The sequence below is a fragment of the Tripterygium wilfordii genome, chromosome 4 (genome assembly GCF_013401445.1).
Source record: "Tripterygium wilfordii isolate XIE 37 chromosome 4, ASM1340144v1, whole genome shotgun sequence".
NCBI lineage: Eukaryota > Viridiplantae > Streptophyta > Magnoliopsida > Celastrales > Celastraceae > Tripterygium > Tripterygium wilfordii.
In genome coordinates, this window is record NC_052235.1 from 15,336,139 (window position 1) to 15,352,664 (window position 16,526).

At 37.3% G+C, this 16,526-nt stretch overlaps 3 protein-coding genes across 7 annotated transcripts; 2 read left to right on the forward strand and 1 right to left on the reverse strand.

The window, feature by feature from the left end:
• The first annotated feature begins 337 nt into the window (after positions 1 to 337).
• Positions 338 to 2,921, forward strand: LOC119997578 (uncharacterized methyltransferase At2g41040, chloroplastic-like). 4 transcript variants are annotated; one of them, XM_038844696.1, is made up of 8 exons: positions 338 to 525; positions 772 to 872; positions 948 to 1,088; positions 1,311 to 1,392; positions 1,569 to 1,762; positions 1,879 to 1,990; positions 2,334 to 2,438; positions 2,704 to 2,921. In XM_038844696.1, the coding sequence occupies exons 1-8, from the start codon at positions 379 to 381 to the stop codon at positions 2,830 to 2,832; spliced, it is 1,011 nt and encodes a 336-aa protein (XP_038700624.1). In that variant the 5' UTR covers positions 338 to 378; the 3' UTR covers positions 2,833 to 2,921. The 4 variants fall into 4 exon arrangements, with proteins under 4 accessions (XP_038700624.1, XP_038700627.1, XP_038700626.1 ...); XM_038844699.1 differs by having other exon boundaries at positions 990 to 1,088; XM_038844698.1 differs by having other exon boundaries at positions 2,584 to 2,724.
• Positions 2,922 to 6,858: 3,937 nt separating this feature from the next.
• LOC119997032 (L10-interacting MYB domain-containing protein-like) lies at positions 6,859 to 7,906 on the reverse strand. Its single transcript, XM_038843804.1, has 2 exons — positions 7,570 to 7,906; positions 6,859 to 7,475 (listed from the first exon to the last, which is right to left on the reverse strand). The coding sequence occupies exons 1-2, from the start codon at positions 7,904 to 7,906 to the stop codon at positions 6,859 to 6,861; spliced, it is 954 nt and encodes a 317-aa protein (XP_038699732.1).
• A 4,123-nt stretch (positions 7,907 to 12,029) lies between these two features.
• LOC119997547 (uncharacterized methyltransferase At2g41040, chloroplastic-like) lies at positions 12,030 to 16,161 on the forward strand. Of its 2 annotated transcripts, XR_005468032.1 has the most exons (9): positions 12,030 to 12,258; positions 12,711 to 12,811; positions 12,926 to 13,066; positions 13,572 to 13,653; positions 13,878 to 14,071; positions 14,194 to 14,305; positions 14,749 to 14,880; positions 15,196 to 15,300; positions 15,859 to 15,876. XR_005468032.1 is itself a non-coding variant. In XM_038844647.1 (8 exons), exons 1-8 carry the CDS (start codon positions 12,106 to 12,108, stop codon positions 15,985 to 15,987), a joined length of 1,017 nt encoding a protein of 338 aa, XP_038700575.1. In that variant the 5' UTR covers positions 12,030 to 12,105; the 3' UTR covers positions 15,988 to 16,161. The 2 variants fall into 2 exon arrangements, 1 of the variants encoding a protein (XP_038700575.1); XM_038844647.1 differs by lacking the exon at positions 14,749 to 14,880 and having other exon boundaries at positions 15,859 to 16,161.
• The last annotated feature ends 365 nt before the right edge of the window (positions 16,162 to 16,526 follow it).

Consider the following 16,526-nt stretch of genomic DNA (forward strand, 5'->3'; position numbering starts at 1 on the left):
CCAACCAAATCAGAGAGTTCCTTACTACCAAATCGCTAAGTCAGAGAGTTCCTTAAATCAGACAGATCTGATGTTTTCTATTATCTGTAAAATGGAACATATGCCGAGTGAGTCGATTCATTATTGCAATCCATAAATATGAAGTAATACTAATATTATTCTCTCATCTCTTCAAAGGCCAAAAAAGAGATATTGATTAAGCCCAAAAATGTTTTAAAGGCCCACAAAATAGCAACCCAACTAACTTTTATCCGCACCGTGGACTGGGCCTGAATATTTCTTCGGCCTGATCCATCACGTATATAATTGGATTAGTACTACAAAAAGCTGCGAAGGAAACAGTAGAAATTCAAAAGCGGTTACAGGTTACTCGTGGCGATGGCGTCCTCTTCCATCCACAAATATTTATTCCCACAACACCCTTGCTTTTCTGGTAATCTCCAACTACATAAAAATTCTCAGGTTTCTTCAATCCATTTAGCATCCCGTGTTATTCGTGCTTGCTCTGCTGTTTCTGCAGAACCAGTAAGAAACTCAACTTATCAGATCCTCTTTCCATTTTGTCTTTTCATAATATTTCCAGACCCAAGAAAGTTTTCTTGGTTGGTTTTATATTTGGATTGTTACAAATGGGTTTTTCTTTTCTGAAGTCCAGTAATGTTTAACTAAAAAGAAAAAAGAAAGTTGACATTTTTATTAGTTTTGAACAACTTAATTACTCTCTTTGTATCTTTTATGCCGTGTGTTCTGTGATTGTTATTACGATTTCAGGATATGAACGCTAAGCAGGGTGAAATTTTGGAAGCTGAGTTGTTTGCATGCCCGATATGTTATAAACCACTGATGAGAAAAGGCACTTCGGGTTTTAACTTGTAAGTTCAGATTGTAGTTGTGAAATTATTTCATTAGTTCATTGAAGATTCTGATTGTAATTGTGAAACACGCAGGAAAGCAATCAACAGGTCTTGTTTTGAATGTGAAACATGCAGAAAATCATACTCAAACAATGATGTCTTCTTGGATCTCACTGTTACTGCTGGAATGAAGAAGTATAAGGAAGTTAAACCAGCTGGCACTGAGGGATTCCGGTAATACATGAATTGGTTGTTTTATTATATTTTGAGATTTAATAATTTGAATGAAGAATGGAAAAGACTGCTAAGTAATTTGCATCACTGACTTTCAACTGACTATTCCAAATAAGATTATCAATATGATGATCTGAAACCTAAAAGCAAAAAGGGTACATAAATAGAATGTTGAAGGGGTTGCTCAAGTTTTAACTTTGTTGTTTTGTCAACTTCTCTAAGGAATCCGCTTGTTTCATTTGTGTACGAAAGAGGCTTCCGGCAAAATTTGACTCTAATTGGTTATCCTGATATTGATGAGGAGGTAAGCATTAAAATAGAATGGCCTTTCATAGGTGCTACTTTAGTACACATTGTTTGTTAGTTTCTATTATGCTTCTGTGCTTTTGAAACGCATTCCTCTTGATAGAATAGAAAGACTGTGTTCTGTGCTTGAGTTGTGCTGATGCTATTGACATTCTTTTATGTTTTTCTATGCAGTTCAAAATGGCTCAGGAATTCTTCGAACGTGTAAAAGGTGGAAAAATGATAGATGTTAGCTGTGGTTGTGGTTTATTCACCCGGAAATTTGCCAAATCTGACACCTATTCTCATGTTGTTGCACTTGATTATTCTGAAAATATGCTTCGCCAGTGTTATGAGTTCATTGAGCAAGATGAGACAGTTCCAACCAAGTTAGTCTCTTTGCCTTTAACATCTGGCTTGAGAAATCAATCTTTTATCTGTTGATTGAGTTTTTCCTGGGGGTCGATCTGATTCACACTTTTTTTTTCTCCTGGAAAATTGCTAGCAATCTGGCTCTTATTAGGGCAGATGTTTCTAGGCTTCCCTTTGAATCAGGCTCAGTTGATGCTGTTTATGCTGGTGTTGCTATACATTGCTGGCCTTCTCCTTCTAATGGAGTGAGTACTGCTTATTCTTTGATTTGAAATTTGATGCATCTTCCTGAGCCTTTCATTGTATCAAAGAATCGGGTTTGATTAACTAAGTTCTCTTTATACTGACACTCTCCAAGATATGCATTTTTTAGCCAGAAATTTTGGTATTCAGCGCGATTTATTGTTAAGGCTAATGTTATAATCTGTGAGAATTTGTGTTTGGCAAGTGATGAGCAAACAAGACCTTGTCATGCTTACATTATACGGTTTCTCTTGTTGATCATCATGTTGTCTTACTTCAAATCTTGTTTCTGATTTTGTCTTTACAAGCTTGCACTCCACCACTTACATTTCTTTTGTAACTCAGGTTGCTGAAATATGTCGCATATTGCAAAGTGGTGGAGTATTTGCTGGAAGCACTTCACTTCGATATAGTAAATCTACCCCCTGGTATCTACGGCCCATGATAGAGGTACGGTTCCTTCCTAGTTTCTATGAAGTGGGTTTGGCATTTTGTCGATTTCAGATGTATTTAGCTGGTATCATCTAAGATCACTAAAATAAATGATAAGACGCCATAAAACATGTCAATCTATATTTGTTTGCGTTGTACGCAGACCATAGTTAGATTTTTTTCGTGGCGCTCTCTGGTGTGGTTTGAAGGTGTAATGGCTACTTTGCATGACAACAATCGTGATTCTTTGAGTAGGATTTGAAATGTCTCATTTGTTTAGCAGAGGATATTCAGGGGAATCAATGTTTTCACAGAGGATGAGATTGAGGACTTGTTATTGTCGTGCGGATTTACCAACTACTCGAGCAAAGTTCGAGGTTCCTACATCATGTTTTCTGCTCAGAAGCCTTGAAAATCTTGCTTGTCCAGCGTCTGTGGCCTCCTCAAGGCCACCCAACATCTCTTTTTTTTCTTCTTCTTTGAGGTAAATTGGGTGTTTCCGTGGGAAGAACATATAAGAGAGTTTGTTTGAATGTAAATATTGTTCCGAAATGGGAATATGAGGCTTATGTAAATATCACATGGGCCTTGCAAGCCCACTATCATAAGTTGATCCGCTGCAGTGAGTCAGTGACCCAAACTACATGTATCTGATGTGGGCCTTGAAGCCCACTATTAATATACTAAACCCATAAGCCCGCCAAAGGGGGGTTGGGTGAGGAAGGCCTTTCAGTGATCTACTGGGCCACTTGAGCTGATTGAGTGAAAATTGCAAAAGCCCAATAGCTAACTATCAGCCATATATTCCCAAGTACTGGGCCTCCAGTGGACCAATGGGCCTTTAATTGCTACCCGCGGAGTTCAGTTGTTGCGCTGCGCATGGTTTGCGACATTTTTCCACAAAATTTTTTAACGGAAAACTAGAAAACAAGCACTTCAAGCCAATACTAGAGAAGAAGCTTCTTCAAGGTCTCTTTCATGGCGGTAGCTTCTTCCCTCCTGAACCAAGCTTTATTCCCGAAATACCATTCCATTCGTAGGAATTCCCAATTCCGTCCTCGTCTTTAGTGTTCTTCAGCTCGGTTGAAAATGATAGGAAGACCAAGATGCATGATAATGGACTAATTGATTGTTAAAAGGTGTTAAAGGGATAAAAATTCCACATCGATTGTTGAGGGGTTTGGTGTCTAGTTTATAAGCTTGCCCAAGTCTTCAACTCATTGTCCAGCCTTTTCCAAGAAGGTGGGCTGGGAACTGCCACGGCCCAATGGGCCGAGATGGTGGGGAGGCTGGCTCTGAGTTGTGCCATAGTGGGATTTTCTACATGGTATCGGAGCAGGTGTGCTCGTCCCCGATAAAAAAAATTTTCACTCGTTGGGTCGTGGGCTTTGGTACCCAGTCCACGAGTGCGGGGGAGTGTTAAAAGGTGTTAAAGGGATAAAAATCCCACATCGATTGTTGAGGGGCTTGGTGTCTAGTTTATAAGCTTGCCCAAGTCTTCAACTCATTGTCCCGCCTTTTCCAAGAAGGTGGACTGGGAACTGCCACGGCCCAATGGGCCGAGATGGTGGGGAGGCTGGCTCTGAGTTGTGCCATAATGGGATTTTCTACATTGGTTTTTTCAATTACTTAACTGGCCAGCAATTAAGACTTATAAGGAGGGAGACTAATTGGTTTTTAAATCTTTGGGGGGCGACCAAGTAAGTTGTAAATTATAGGAAGACAAAGATCCAGTAAATGCGTGATGAGCTTTCTATGATGATGACAACGGATTAATTGGTTTTTCAAAGTTTCTTACTGACCGATGATCAAGACTTATAAGGAGGGAGACTAATTGGCAGCAAATTAATGGGTTGATGACATACGATGATGATAATGATTAGGGTTGTTAACTCCATTGTTATCATTACATTATATGATGGTAAAAGTAGTGGTTAGGCCAAAATATGTTTTCAAATGATGTTTTGGTTGACCCCAAGTCAAGATGTGCCCAAAGTCAACAAGCATCATCTTCTAGCATCTATACATATAAATCCATATATATATAAATCCATGTAGAACCAGCAATTCTATAACACAAATATGGAACATTTGAAATGTTGGAGAGGAGTGGTGGTAATTATTTTGGTGCTGTTAAATGGGTTGGGTTGGAGTCATGGGTGTATGGACCAAGAGAGGGAGGCTCTCTTACACCTCAAACCTTTCTTTTATGGCTTAAATTGGACAGAAAGTAGTAATTCTTCCGAGTGTTGTGAGTGGGAAATGATAGAGTGCAATGCCATTAGTGGCAGAATAACCAAGATCTCTCTTTATCGAGGAGTAACGGAGATGAAGTGGTGGTATCTCAACGTTTCTTATTTTTTACCCTTTGAACAACTCACAACTCTCAACTTGAGTTTCAATTATCTAACTGGTTGTGTGGAGAAAAAAGAAGAAGAAAAAGCTCGTTACTCACACCCACAAAGAAATTGACATTCATTTCTTAATTCAATAGTTTTTCTTGTTTTCTTCAGTCATTGTTGAACATGAAGAAATTAATAAAATTATGAATCAAATAATGATCCAATTCAAAATTTGTTGGAGCATTTCCTTGTTGGTTGTTTGATAACAATACAAGATTAGAAGAGTTTTACTTGTCCAATAACTCATTTGTGGGCCGATTTCAATAACCATCACTTCCTAATCCAAACATATCTTTGATAGATATATCCCAGAACAAGTTAGGGGGTCTCATTCCGTCAAATATATCTTTCATTTTTCCAAATCTAGTGCTCTTAAATATATCCAAGAATTCCTTTCAAGGTATCATCCCTCCAAGTTTTGGTAACATGAAGTCCTTGATTTTTTTGGATTTTTCAAATAATCAACTTTCTGGAGAAATAAAAGTGCAATTTGAAAATAATCCGTTGAAGCTCGTCAAACTCTCAAATAACAATTTTTCTGGTTTCATTCCTAACTTGTTTGACCCTGCTCATTCGAACATGTTATCCTTGGATGGCAATAACTTTGTTGGGGAGATAACTGATCTCTCATCGTTCGTATATTTGGCAACATTGGATATCAGTCGTAACTCTTTGTCAGGTAGACTTCCGAGTTGGATAGCTAATATGTCAAACTTGCAGGAAATAGTGTTGTCTGATAATCAATTTGAGGGTCTTGTTCCACCAGAATTCTGCAAACTTTATAGCCTTCGATTCTTGGATCTTTCTAGGAATGATTTATCTGGCTCTATACCACCTTGTTTTAGTGAATTGACAAATCTAAAGCATGTCCTTTTGGGCAGAAACAAGTTGATAGGCTCCATTCCACATGCCTTCAGTAATACCACTAGTTTGAGTATTCTGGATCTTGGAGGTAACAACTTCAGCGGCACAATAACAAATTGGATCCGTAACTTCTCCAGTTTGACTGTTCTTCTTTTGCCAGCAAAAAATTTCCATGGCAAGATTCCCATTGTGTTATGCCACTTGAAACAATTAAACATAGGGTCTGTTTGGGCGTGTGTTGGGTTTTCAGCTGCTGTGGTGATGTGCTGTGAGTTCTAAAACTGTGGTGCTGTGCTGTGAGTTCTAATGAAAAAAAGTGTTTGGCGCGTCAATTAAAAAACTGTGTTGAGGTGAGGTAATTATGTAGTTTTGCGTTTGACAATTACAAATTACGTTGAGGTGTGATGAGAGATAATTTGTTGTTTAAATTATACATTGGAATAAATATATTGTTACATAAATTATACCTTTGATCGTCATATATTTTCTTAGGAATATCTTTGAATTCGGGATCACGTGGCTTGATAATATCTTTCGACATGCGATATAGGCTTTCTAGTACACTGTGAAAATGCCTATGAATTGTTTCACCAGAGTGTTGAAAACGATCCTGCATTGTTCTATTACCAACACCTTGTGCGACAATATAAACAAAGATTGCGACTATCTCCTTCGCCCCCAGCTCACGTGTAGTAACCAATCCATATTTTGTCGTTAACTCGTTGCATAAATCGACAAACACACCTTTTTGCATCCTCAAAAATTGCCATGGTTTTTGCAGGATTCCCCTTTATCAGATCGGTAATGTATTTGTGGCCTGTAAGTGAGGATGACCAACATGGCAAATGTTCTTGAAACAACGGATCAAACTCAATGAAGTAAAATACTGACCCTGCAAATATGGCAATTGTCTCCAACTCTTCATCATCGCTATCATTCCTATTGTCATCCATACCTGAATATATTTACCCATTAGGAACATACAGATAAAATATCCAATCATAAGAATCATTAAACATAAAAAATTGAAACATAAAATATCCATAATACAATCATGTTAGAGTAACAGGTGGTAGTTATGACACAATAATAAGAAATGACATTCAACAGTTTCATAATGAAAGTAGGATAACAATAACATAGCAATAAAACAAGAAAATCAAACAACAATCCTAAAGATGATCAGCGGATCCTGGTCCATGAACTTCTTCATACTTCGTCTTCAACCAAGTGACCTGCCACTCCGGCCTATTGATCCCATTGAAGTAAATTCGATGTTCTTTATTTTCAAACAACTTCAGGGCAAAAGCTAACAAAGGACCACCATTTGTTGTCTCAGGTATCTCCTCCAATCGAGAACATACATCCTCAATGCAACCATGTAGACAAGATTGGGCTGTGGACTGTGTGCGACTCTGTACCGCAGATGCAAGTAAGGAAAATGATTGGCTAATCTCAGCTCTGACATCATTAACACGCCTCTTCTGTCTACCCCGATTGCCTTGTGCATTTGACCTTCGTCTTGGATTTCCTACACGCACGGGAGGGGTAGGACTACTATTAACCTCACCTACATCAGCACCTGCATCATACTCTGGATCATTAGAATCATCTGGTTTAGATAGATGTACATCATCATTTCCAGGTTGTACTGCATCTGGAACTTCAGGTTCATTTGCTGATGGATTAAGAGCATATAACCCGGTTGCTCCTTGTCCCCCAAACAGAAATTGAAGTGCTTCTCGATTCTCAATCCCATGATTTCGAACTTTGCGCACCTTCTGTCTTGCTGCGATTAATGAAAGAGATTTATCAAACATATAGACAAAGTTATTTATTAGAATATAACTAAAAAAGACTAAATTGGATTACCTTAATTTTACGTTCCCACCATTCATTGTCAGCGACCACTGTTTCACGTGTGTTATCCCATCCTAAACCAGTCTCCCCTATAACTAACTTCTCCCAAACTCGCCAATCTTTCTTAAGGTTGTTCCATTTATTTTTGAATTGTGGCTGGTCATATAGCTTACCAGTCTTGTCAAAGAAAGAAGAAATTATTTTCTTCCACCCATCACGAGTAAAGTGAGTGTTAGGTCTATCACCGGCCTTCACTCGTTCAACACAAATTTCAAGGAAAATAGCAGTCAAAGCTTGCTCCCAATTTGCCTTCTCTGTTTGGGGGGCTTCATCACATCCATCATTCCTTTGTTGACTCATTTTTACCTAATCTAAAATATTGCATAAATTAAAGACAAAGATAAATAGTAGCATATAATCACTAGCATTGCAGCCAAAATGGTGTATGGTATATATATGTATATATATGTACATGTATATACACATGGGTTTGGGTCTTTTGAAAAAACTAGAGATAGAGAGATGAGTCTTTCATACAAAACAGTATCTCACAAAACAGTATCATAATCAAAACAGTATCTCACAAAACAGTATCTCACAAAACAGTATCATATACAAAACAGTATCACATACAAAACAGTATCTCACAAAACAGTATCATATACAAAACAGTATCACATACAAAACAGTATCTCACAAAACAGTATCATATACAAAACAGTATCACATACAAAACAGTATCTCATACAAAACAGTATCACATTTGCATTTACAAACTGGGTTGGAGATGGTCTAATGGATTAACCCATACTTAGACCTACAGAACAAAGTGCAAGACCATAATAGGCAAAGCTCTTTCCTGGCAGGGTAAGTATAAGGACACAGGTTCCTTGTATACCGCATTTAATTTATGCAATATAGATAATGCAAAATATATATGTTTCCTGCATGTATGATGCTCGTTAAAGCAGATTGAATAGAACAAGATTCATGGGCAAAGCTCGGTTGTATAAGTAAGGGAGAGCATGGTTTTATGGGCCGAATCCCCACTTTTCTATGCATCAATTCACTAGCCATTCAATCGATTGTCAAGAGGGGAATCTTTACGATATGGATTTAGCTTTCAGCCACAAGCAAAAGACAACTTTAAAAACAAACGGATTTTTTTCCCCTCACCCTCAGTCAATAATTTGTTTTTAATGGGGGGTACAAAAGACTAGTACAATGGTCCTCAATCGAAGACCAAGCAAGAGCTGGGCATTAACGCAAGCAACTATCAGGGCCTATGATCACCATTAATCAAGTTCAGCTAAATACATTATGATTATCAAAGAACGAATATAGGAGAATAGCAAAATATCTAACGGAGTAGAAAAGCAAACACTCACCCAACGACTCCTCTGCTGCTATTCTGAAAGAGATCCAGACCCTTTATGTGCTGAAACGAACCCGATCCGATGTCACGTTTCAACGCTATTTTCGTCGATAAAAAACGCATACAAATGTTAAGAGAACGGATAACAAGAATTGATGAACAAAAATACCAATAAACAAGAAAAAACTCTTTGGAAACTACCTCAATCATGCCATTTGACAGGAGGATGTCGTGCTTCAGGGAGAGAACAGTGGAGGAGCGGCTGGACTTGTTGTAACTGGTAAAAGAGAAGATGATAGGGTTGAGGGTAGAGTTGTAATAATAAAAAAATTAAGAGGACTTTTCTGACATTTCATTAACGTATCTGACGGAAGGTTTAGCGTCCCGCGTGCGTTTAACTTCCACTTTTTTGCTGGCCATAGCTGTGATCTGCTTTAGTAAAAAACTCAACTCAGGTGTGGTGAGGTTGCTGCTACCACATGCCTAAACACAAATAACCCAGACGCATCCATATAAAACACAATGAGGTGCGTTTTGCAGTGTTTGAACTCACTACCAAACATACCCATAGTCTGTTTCCTCGAATAATCTATCTGGACCTATACATGCCTGCTTAAGTAATTTGTCATCGACAACACCAAACAGTGTGTCTTATCAAGGATATTTAAGCATTCCGCATGTCTACACTCTTCCAAATCTCAAAGAATCAAATTCTGATCCTAGTCGTTTCAGATCCCCTATACGACAAACGTTATAGTTTACAACAAAGAGCAACTTACTTCCTTACTCGGGATACATCCTTGATCACATTATGGAATCGATCTTTCTTGTAACATATTCTCCGGTGAAATCCCTGTTGAATTCGGAAACTTAAGAAATGTCAGATCGTTAAACTTATCGCACAACAATTTGATAGGCTTAATCCCATCAACATTTTCAAACTTGAAGCAGCTGGAGAGTTTGGATCTTTCCTACAATGATTTAAACGGTCGAATTCCCTTGCAATTGACTGAGGTGGACTCTTTGGCGGTGTTCATTGTGGCACATAACAACTTATCAGGTCCAATTCCATCGAAAAATCAATTTGGGACTTTTAATGAGACCAGTTACGAAGGAAATCTTTTTCTTTTTCTTTGTGGCCTCCCATTAAATAAGAGTTGTGACGAGACTAATGTTGCATCCCCAGCTACAAGCAAGAACGATAGTTTCATGGACATGATTGATTTTTGGATAAGCTTCGTAGTGGCTTACGCTGTGATATTGTTGGGCATGAGAGTAGTCCTATTCATAAATCCATATTGGTGAAAAGTATGGTTTTACCTCATCGAAGTATGCATCAACCGTTGCTACTATTTTGTGATGAATAAGTTCCAATGCAACTGGACTCTCTTCTTGCGTCCGTATCAAATCGTAGTACTAACATTTCGGGTTGATGCAAAGGTGATCAAAATCTAAAGAACATTTTTTGAGTATGCATTATTGAAAAATATTTTTGACTCTTCATACATCTACATTTCAAGAGATCATGTGTAAGCAACACTACTCACATATGGAACAACGACCAGCTTTGCAAGGACTTGGGATGTGAACCCAGAAGAAAAGAAAAAGATTGTTTAGACTCGTTTGTATCATATGCACCAACAGATTATGCAGGACTCTCTGCTAAATAAGGATGTTGATATGAGACAGAGCTTGTATATCTAAGCTAGACCACCAGATGAAAATGGGTTCTCTGAAAGACGATACATTTTCTTATTTATCCCTTGTTCATAATTAGTTATTGCAATCCTCATTCCTCAGTGAAATAAGTGGAATGAAGAACATTTTGAATGAAAGAACATAAGTTTGGCTGTAGGTTATTGACCTACCGCAATTCATCTCCTTTATCATGGTTTGAGATCGACTACAAACGCAAACGGAGTTACACAAAATAATTTACCGTTACTATTAAATTATTAATACGCCAAACCCAAATCCATAAGCCCACAAAAGCCCAAGAACTATCAGCCCAGATATTTCCAAATACTGGGCCTCCAACAGTTGGGCCTTGAATTGCTACCTGAGGAGTTCAGTTGCGCATCGTTTGCGGCATTTTTTCCACACAAATTTTTTAAGGAAAATTAAAGATTAGTCCCTTATTGAAGAGTTTTGTTCTAACAATGACACTCTTAAAAGTCTTATTCCATAAAATTCATTTAATTTGAACTAATATTCTAAAAAGGACAAAAAAGTTAAAATATATGGTTTTATTGTCTAAAATACCATCATTTTCATCCTCAAACATGGCACAGGCCTCCTGCACGTGATTCATCTCTGACCTCCGCCGGAAACTTCGTCTCCACCACCAAAAGCTTCTTCTCCGCTCCTTATGGCTTATTCGAGAGTTCTATGACATTTTTTAGTGATTTTTCATCTTGATTTTTGTTGTTCGAACTAGATCTACTCATACTTACCACGGGACCTATAGATCTTGTTGTTAGATTATCATCACATCATTATTTTCAATATTTTTTGTAGTGATTTTCGTGGTTTTTTAGGATTTACAGACTGCATGTGATATGTTATCTGTTTCGATTAATTTGATATCTGTCATAATGTTATATGTCGTGTTAAAATGTTATTTGTCTTTAATGAAATGTTATCTGTTTTGAAATTTCGAAACAGATAACATATCAGAACAGATTTGAAATAAATATAATATCTGCAGATTCAGATATGATTTCATAAGAAGAAAAAAAGAGTTCAAAAAAACAATAAAACCTCATAGGTGATGTGTCTTGGTCTGTGGAGTTGATTGGGGGTGTTAATAGTCGCTGGCATTGGCCATATTGGACGGATGTAACTCTTTTCTAAACGGTGGATATATTTAATGAAGCTTTTTTGACTATTCAAACGATAATCGACTGTCGGTGATGGTTGAGCTTTGATCGAAAGCTTCATTTTGGTAATTAGTTCGTCGAAAACGATGGTCGGATGGTGAACTTCTGATATGGTGGAGTAAAAAATAGAAGAAGGAACGAAGATATTTTAATAAATTAATAGATTTTATATTTTTTTAAGTTATCTTATTGGAATAACTTTTGGTTTTTGTCCTTTTTTAACGGAAAACTAAAAAACAAGCACCCAAAACCAGTACTAGAGAAGAGAAAACGCTCCTCCAAGGTTCACCGATTCTCTCCCTCTCATGGCGGTAGCTTCTTCCCCCCTGAACCAAGCCTTGTTTCCCAAACACCCTTCATTTCATAGGAATTCCAGATTCCGTCCTCGTCTTCAGTGTTCTTCAGCTCGGTTTCCATCCGCTGCTATTCGTGCGAGCTTTGCTGTTGCTGTAAAGTCGGTGGTAATACTCTTCTTATTTATCTTACTTCATTGCCAGAGATAATTCTTTGTGTGATGAGATTGTGACTCTCTTGTTGAGCAACTTGGATTTTCGTTTCAAGTTTGTTTGGCTACTCAGAAAATTAAAGGAAAGCAAAGTAATTGAATTTCCAAAAATGTCACTCCTTTAGTCCTTTTGGATATGCGTGTGTTTGTGGATTACAGCTTTCGGTTTTTCCTTCTGAGTTTGTTCAATTGGTGGTGAAGGTTAAAGATTAGGTCTTTGAGATCACATAAGTCAATATGAGGTGTTTTGAAGTGTATTTTATATGGAGGAATTTCTGTACTCTCAATTCCTGGAATGCAATTTACAGATGATCAGCATATGCATAAACAGATAATGTTGTTTCTAACAGCATTCCTTATTCCTCTATGCTGTATATTTTAACTAATATGAAACTTTATTTATAGGAATTAAGCACTGCTCACAAGGAAGCATATGAGGCTGAGTTGTTTGCATGCCCAATTTGTTATGAACCACTCATAAGAAAAGGGCCTCCAGGTTTTAACTTGTAAGTTGGGAGAGATTTATATTTTTTTCCTCAAACTCTGCAATTGGATGGTGTTGTGTGTTTTTTTGTTTGGTTGGAGACTCGGAGTCTGACTTATAACTACAAAATCTGCAGGCCAGCAATCTACAGGTCTGGTTTCAAGTGTGAAAAGTGCGACAAATCATACTCCAGCAAAAACGTGTACTTGGATCTCACTATCACTGCTGGAATGAAGGACTACACTGAAGTTAAACCAGATGGTACGGAGTTTTTCCGGTAATTCAAAAATCTCATTTCATCAATTTATACTCTCACTTTATAACTTTTCTCTAATATTTATGTATAGATAAACAAATGAAGTAACACAAGATACAAACACATATACATACTCATTAACCCCTGCACATGTATGCTGCATGCTCCCATATCAATCAATCCAACCAAACCCCATGCATGAGGTCTAGGTAGTTCAAGAGAAAGAATCACAGGATGGTACTCCTTCACAAATTCCACTTGCATCAGCATTTACACATCAATGGAGTAGTCTCTCTCTTTTTTTTTTGTCTGGTATGGAAAAGTCTTTTGAATTAGGGAAACAATGGAATTTTGCGGTACAAAGAATAAGTATCTCCCAAAATTGCATCGTTAGATGTGATGGGATGAGAAACTAACCCAATTATAATAACTTAATAAGTAGATAATAGTAAGTGTTGTATGACTCTGTTCTTGAAGGTGTTGTATAACTTCGATTTACCTCTTTTCTCTTTTTCAACCTTTTCAGGGGTCCGCTTATTTCTTTTCTATATGAAAGAGGGTGGCGTCAAAATTTTAGTCAAAGTGGCTTTCCTGGTCCTGATGAAGAGGTATTTCTCAAGCAGAATGAGAGCTTTAGCAGATACTACTTTAATATGTATTGATTTTTTTCTGAGGTCTTAAATAACATGGAAAGAGTAGTTAATTCTGTCTAAAAAAGATTTGGCCTGATGAAGGAAACAACTGTGTTTTGTCCCCGAGTTGGCCTCCTTCATTTATGGAGTTCATTAGTTCATTTGGTGCTTATTCTTATATTCTGCTGCTCTCTACGCAGTTCAAAATGGCTCAGGAATTTTTCAAGCCTGCAGAAGGTGGTCTTTTGGTAGATATTAGCTGTGGGAGTGGTTTGTTTTCCCGAAAATTTGCCAAATCAGGCAGCTATTCTCGAGTAGTTGCACTTGACTTTTCTGAAAACATGCTTCACCAATGTTATGATTTCATAAAGAAAGATGATACGCTTTCAACCACGTAAGATCGTTCCTCATTTGAATTTAACTTATAGATTGAGATAGTGATGTTTTATGCTTTGAGTTACTTTAATTATTGTTGAGGGATGATCTAATTCATTTTTTTTATGTATAATTGGATAGCAATCTTGCTCTTGTTAGGGCAGATGTTTCTAGGCTTCCCTTCAGATCAGGTTCAGTTGATGCTGTTCATGCTGGTGCAGCCTTACATTGCTGGCCATCTCCTTCTAATGCAGTGAGTATTGTACTATTGTCTCTTTCGTTGTTTGAATTTTGATGCATGTAGACATTAAGAGGAGCAGATATGATGATCTAAAATGTCTTGAGAATGGAAAACTGACATTATTCCCACCTTGCTTAGTTAATAATTGATGCTATAGTATTCTTTTATGGTCATTCTTCTTCCATTATTATTTTAAGATCACAGTTATACTTGTTTTTTGCTGTTAGGGGGTTCTGTTAGCCTTATGTTATGACTTTGAGCATGATTATAGCTTGAAAATCAAACATGGTTGCATTCTTTTCACTAATCCTTTTAAGGAATTTGGTAGCATTTTTTTAATTTTTATTTTATATTTCGTGTCATTTCATAGTTTAACGACGGGTTTTGATGGTAGCCAGAAACAATATGTGAATGTTGATCTTTGCCATTAAAAGGTTGACGAGTTCTCATGTCAGGTATATACTATATAGTCTATCAAGCAAAGTGCTAGGCACTTTGGTTTAGTGGAACAGAGATGTTTTCTGCATAGGGTAAAGCTGCACAGCTACCAGCCCCTGTCTGCTGGAGCCTGGGAAACTTTCTGAAAGGTGCATTACATTAGTCCATGACATTCATTTTTGGATAGCTTGCTAACAGTTTACAGATGCATAGCTATGATTTATTTGTGTGTGGAATATTTTTGTTAGATATGATAAGCGAGCAGAATGTCTTTAGGGTCACACCAAGTGCATATCAGTCTCATGTTTCTGATATATTAGCTTATACAGTTACTCTTGCTGACCTTCCTGCTCTCATCCTGAACTGTTCAATTTTAGTTTCCAGTTTATGTGTATTGTTTGCACAACATCTGATTATATGCTTGCATGCTTACACTCAGCTAATGAGTCGCTTTTGTATATCAGGCTGCTGAAATCTGTCGTATTTTGAGAAGTGGTGGAGTTTTTGTTGGAACCACGTTTCTTTTTAGCTCTTCATCTATTCCCTGGTTTTTACGGCCTTTACAACAGGTCCTACTTCTTCCTGACAAGTGGGTTTTTAATTTTATTGATTGCGGATGTACATGCTGCTATGCCTCATTTCGTATGGTGAATATTCTCATATATAAAGCGCCCGTCCTATGGTTTGCTACTTCCCATAACTGTATAGTTTAGATTTCAAAACACAGGGTAGCTTGCTACCCTGTAAGAAAATGATTTGCAATCTGAGGGACGGTCGCAATTTTTCAGGAGTTGAATCGGCATTTAAAAATTGAAAATCCGCGATAAAGTATATTCCTAGCTAATAACAAATAGTTTGTCGGTTGATCTTTTATCCATCATAATCAATATTGGAAGTTCAAATCCGTGTATGCATTATCTGCATTTGCCTATTTGATTTTTTCTTCAAAGGACTTGGTTGCCTTTTGAATTGCCCAACAACCAGAGACAATATCGTTAGATTTACCATCCCATTATTCTTTCTTGTGGAGATCTTGTTTGTACATGTTTTAGGGTTCTCCAAAGCATCCTTCTACGGACCTAAATAATTTCTATCAAGCTGTATCTGAGGTTTCATTTATTTGGCAGAGGGCTTTGCAGAGCTACAACTATTTCACTAAAGAAGAGATTGAGGACTTGTTCACATCATGTGGATTTACCAACTACACAAGCAAAGTTCAACAATCTTTCATCATGTTCTCTGCTCAGAAGCATTGAAACTCGGTTTGCATCATTTGGTTTTATCATATTCCTTGATGATTTCTTCAGTTGTTAATCAAATCTATATAGACCTTCTATACAAACAATACTGTAGATGGTGATAGCCTGACACAGATGTAAAGTAATATAATGTTGAGAACTATAATATTCTACCCTTCTTTGGTCTAAAAATGACTTGCTTAGATGGACTGAGGAGATTAAATACTGAACGTATTGGTGCTGTGAACATTTTTAGATTGCTTACAACTCTAAAGCTTAATTTTGACATGAATCTCTTTGGTCATTGTGTCTTTGCATTGTCCTTTGTTTACTATCTTCAGCTTAGGATGGAGAAAGTAGGGTGTTTGGCATTAATAGGACTGAGATTGGATACTCAGAGGTTGAGGAAGTAGACTTAAAAAAGCTTGTTAAAACTGGTGTATGGAGATTGGAGAGGTTAAGTTATGGATTCTTCACATGAAGGTGGGTTGAGTTCATATGATCACCATTTTTAACTTTCTGGGGAATGGCTATGCACGTGAGGTGGTGTAGACCAT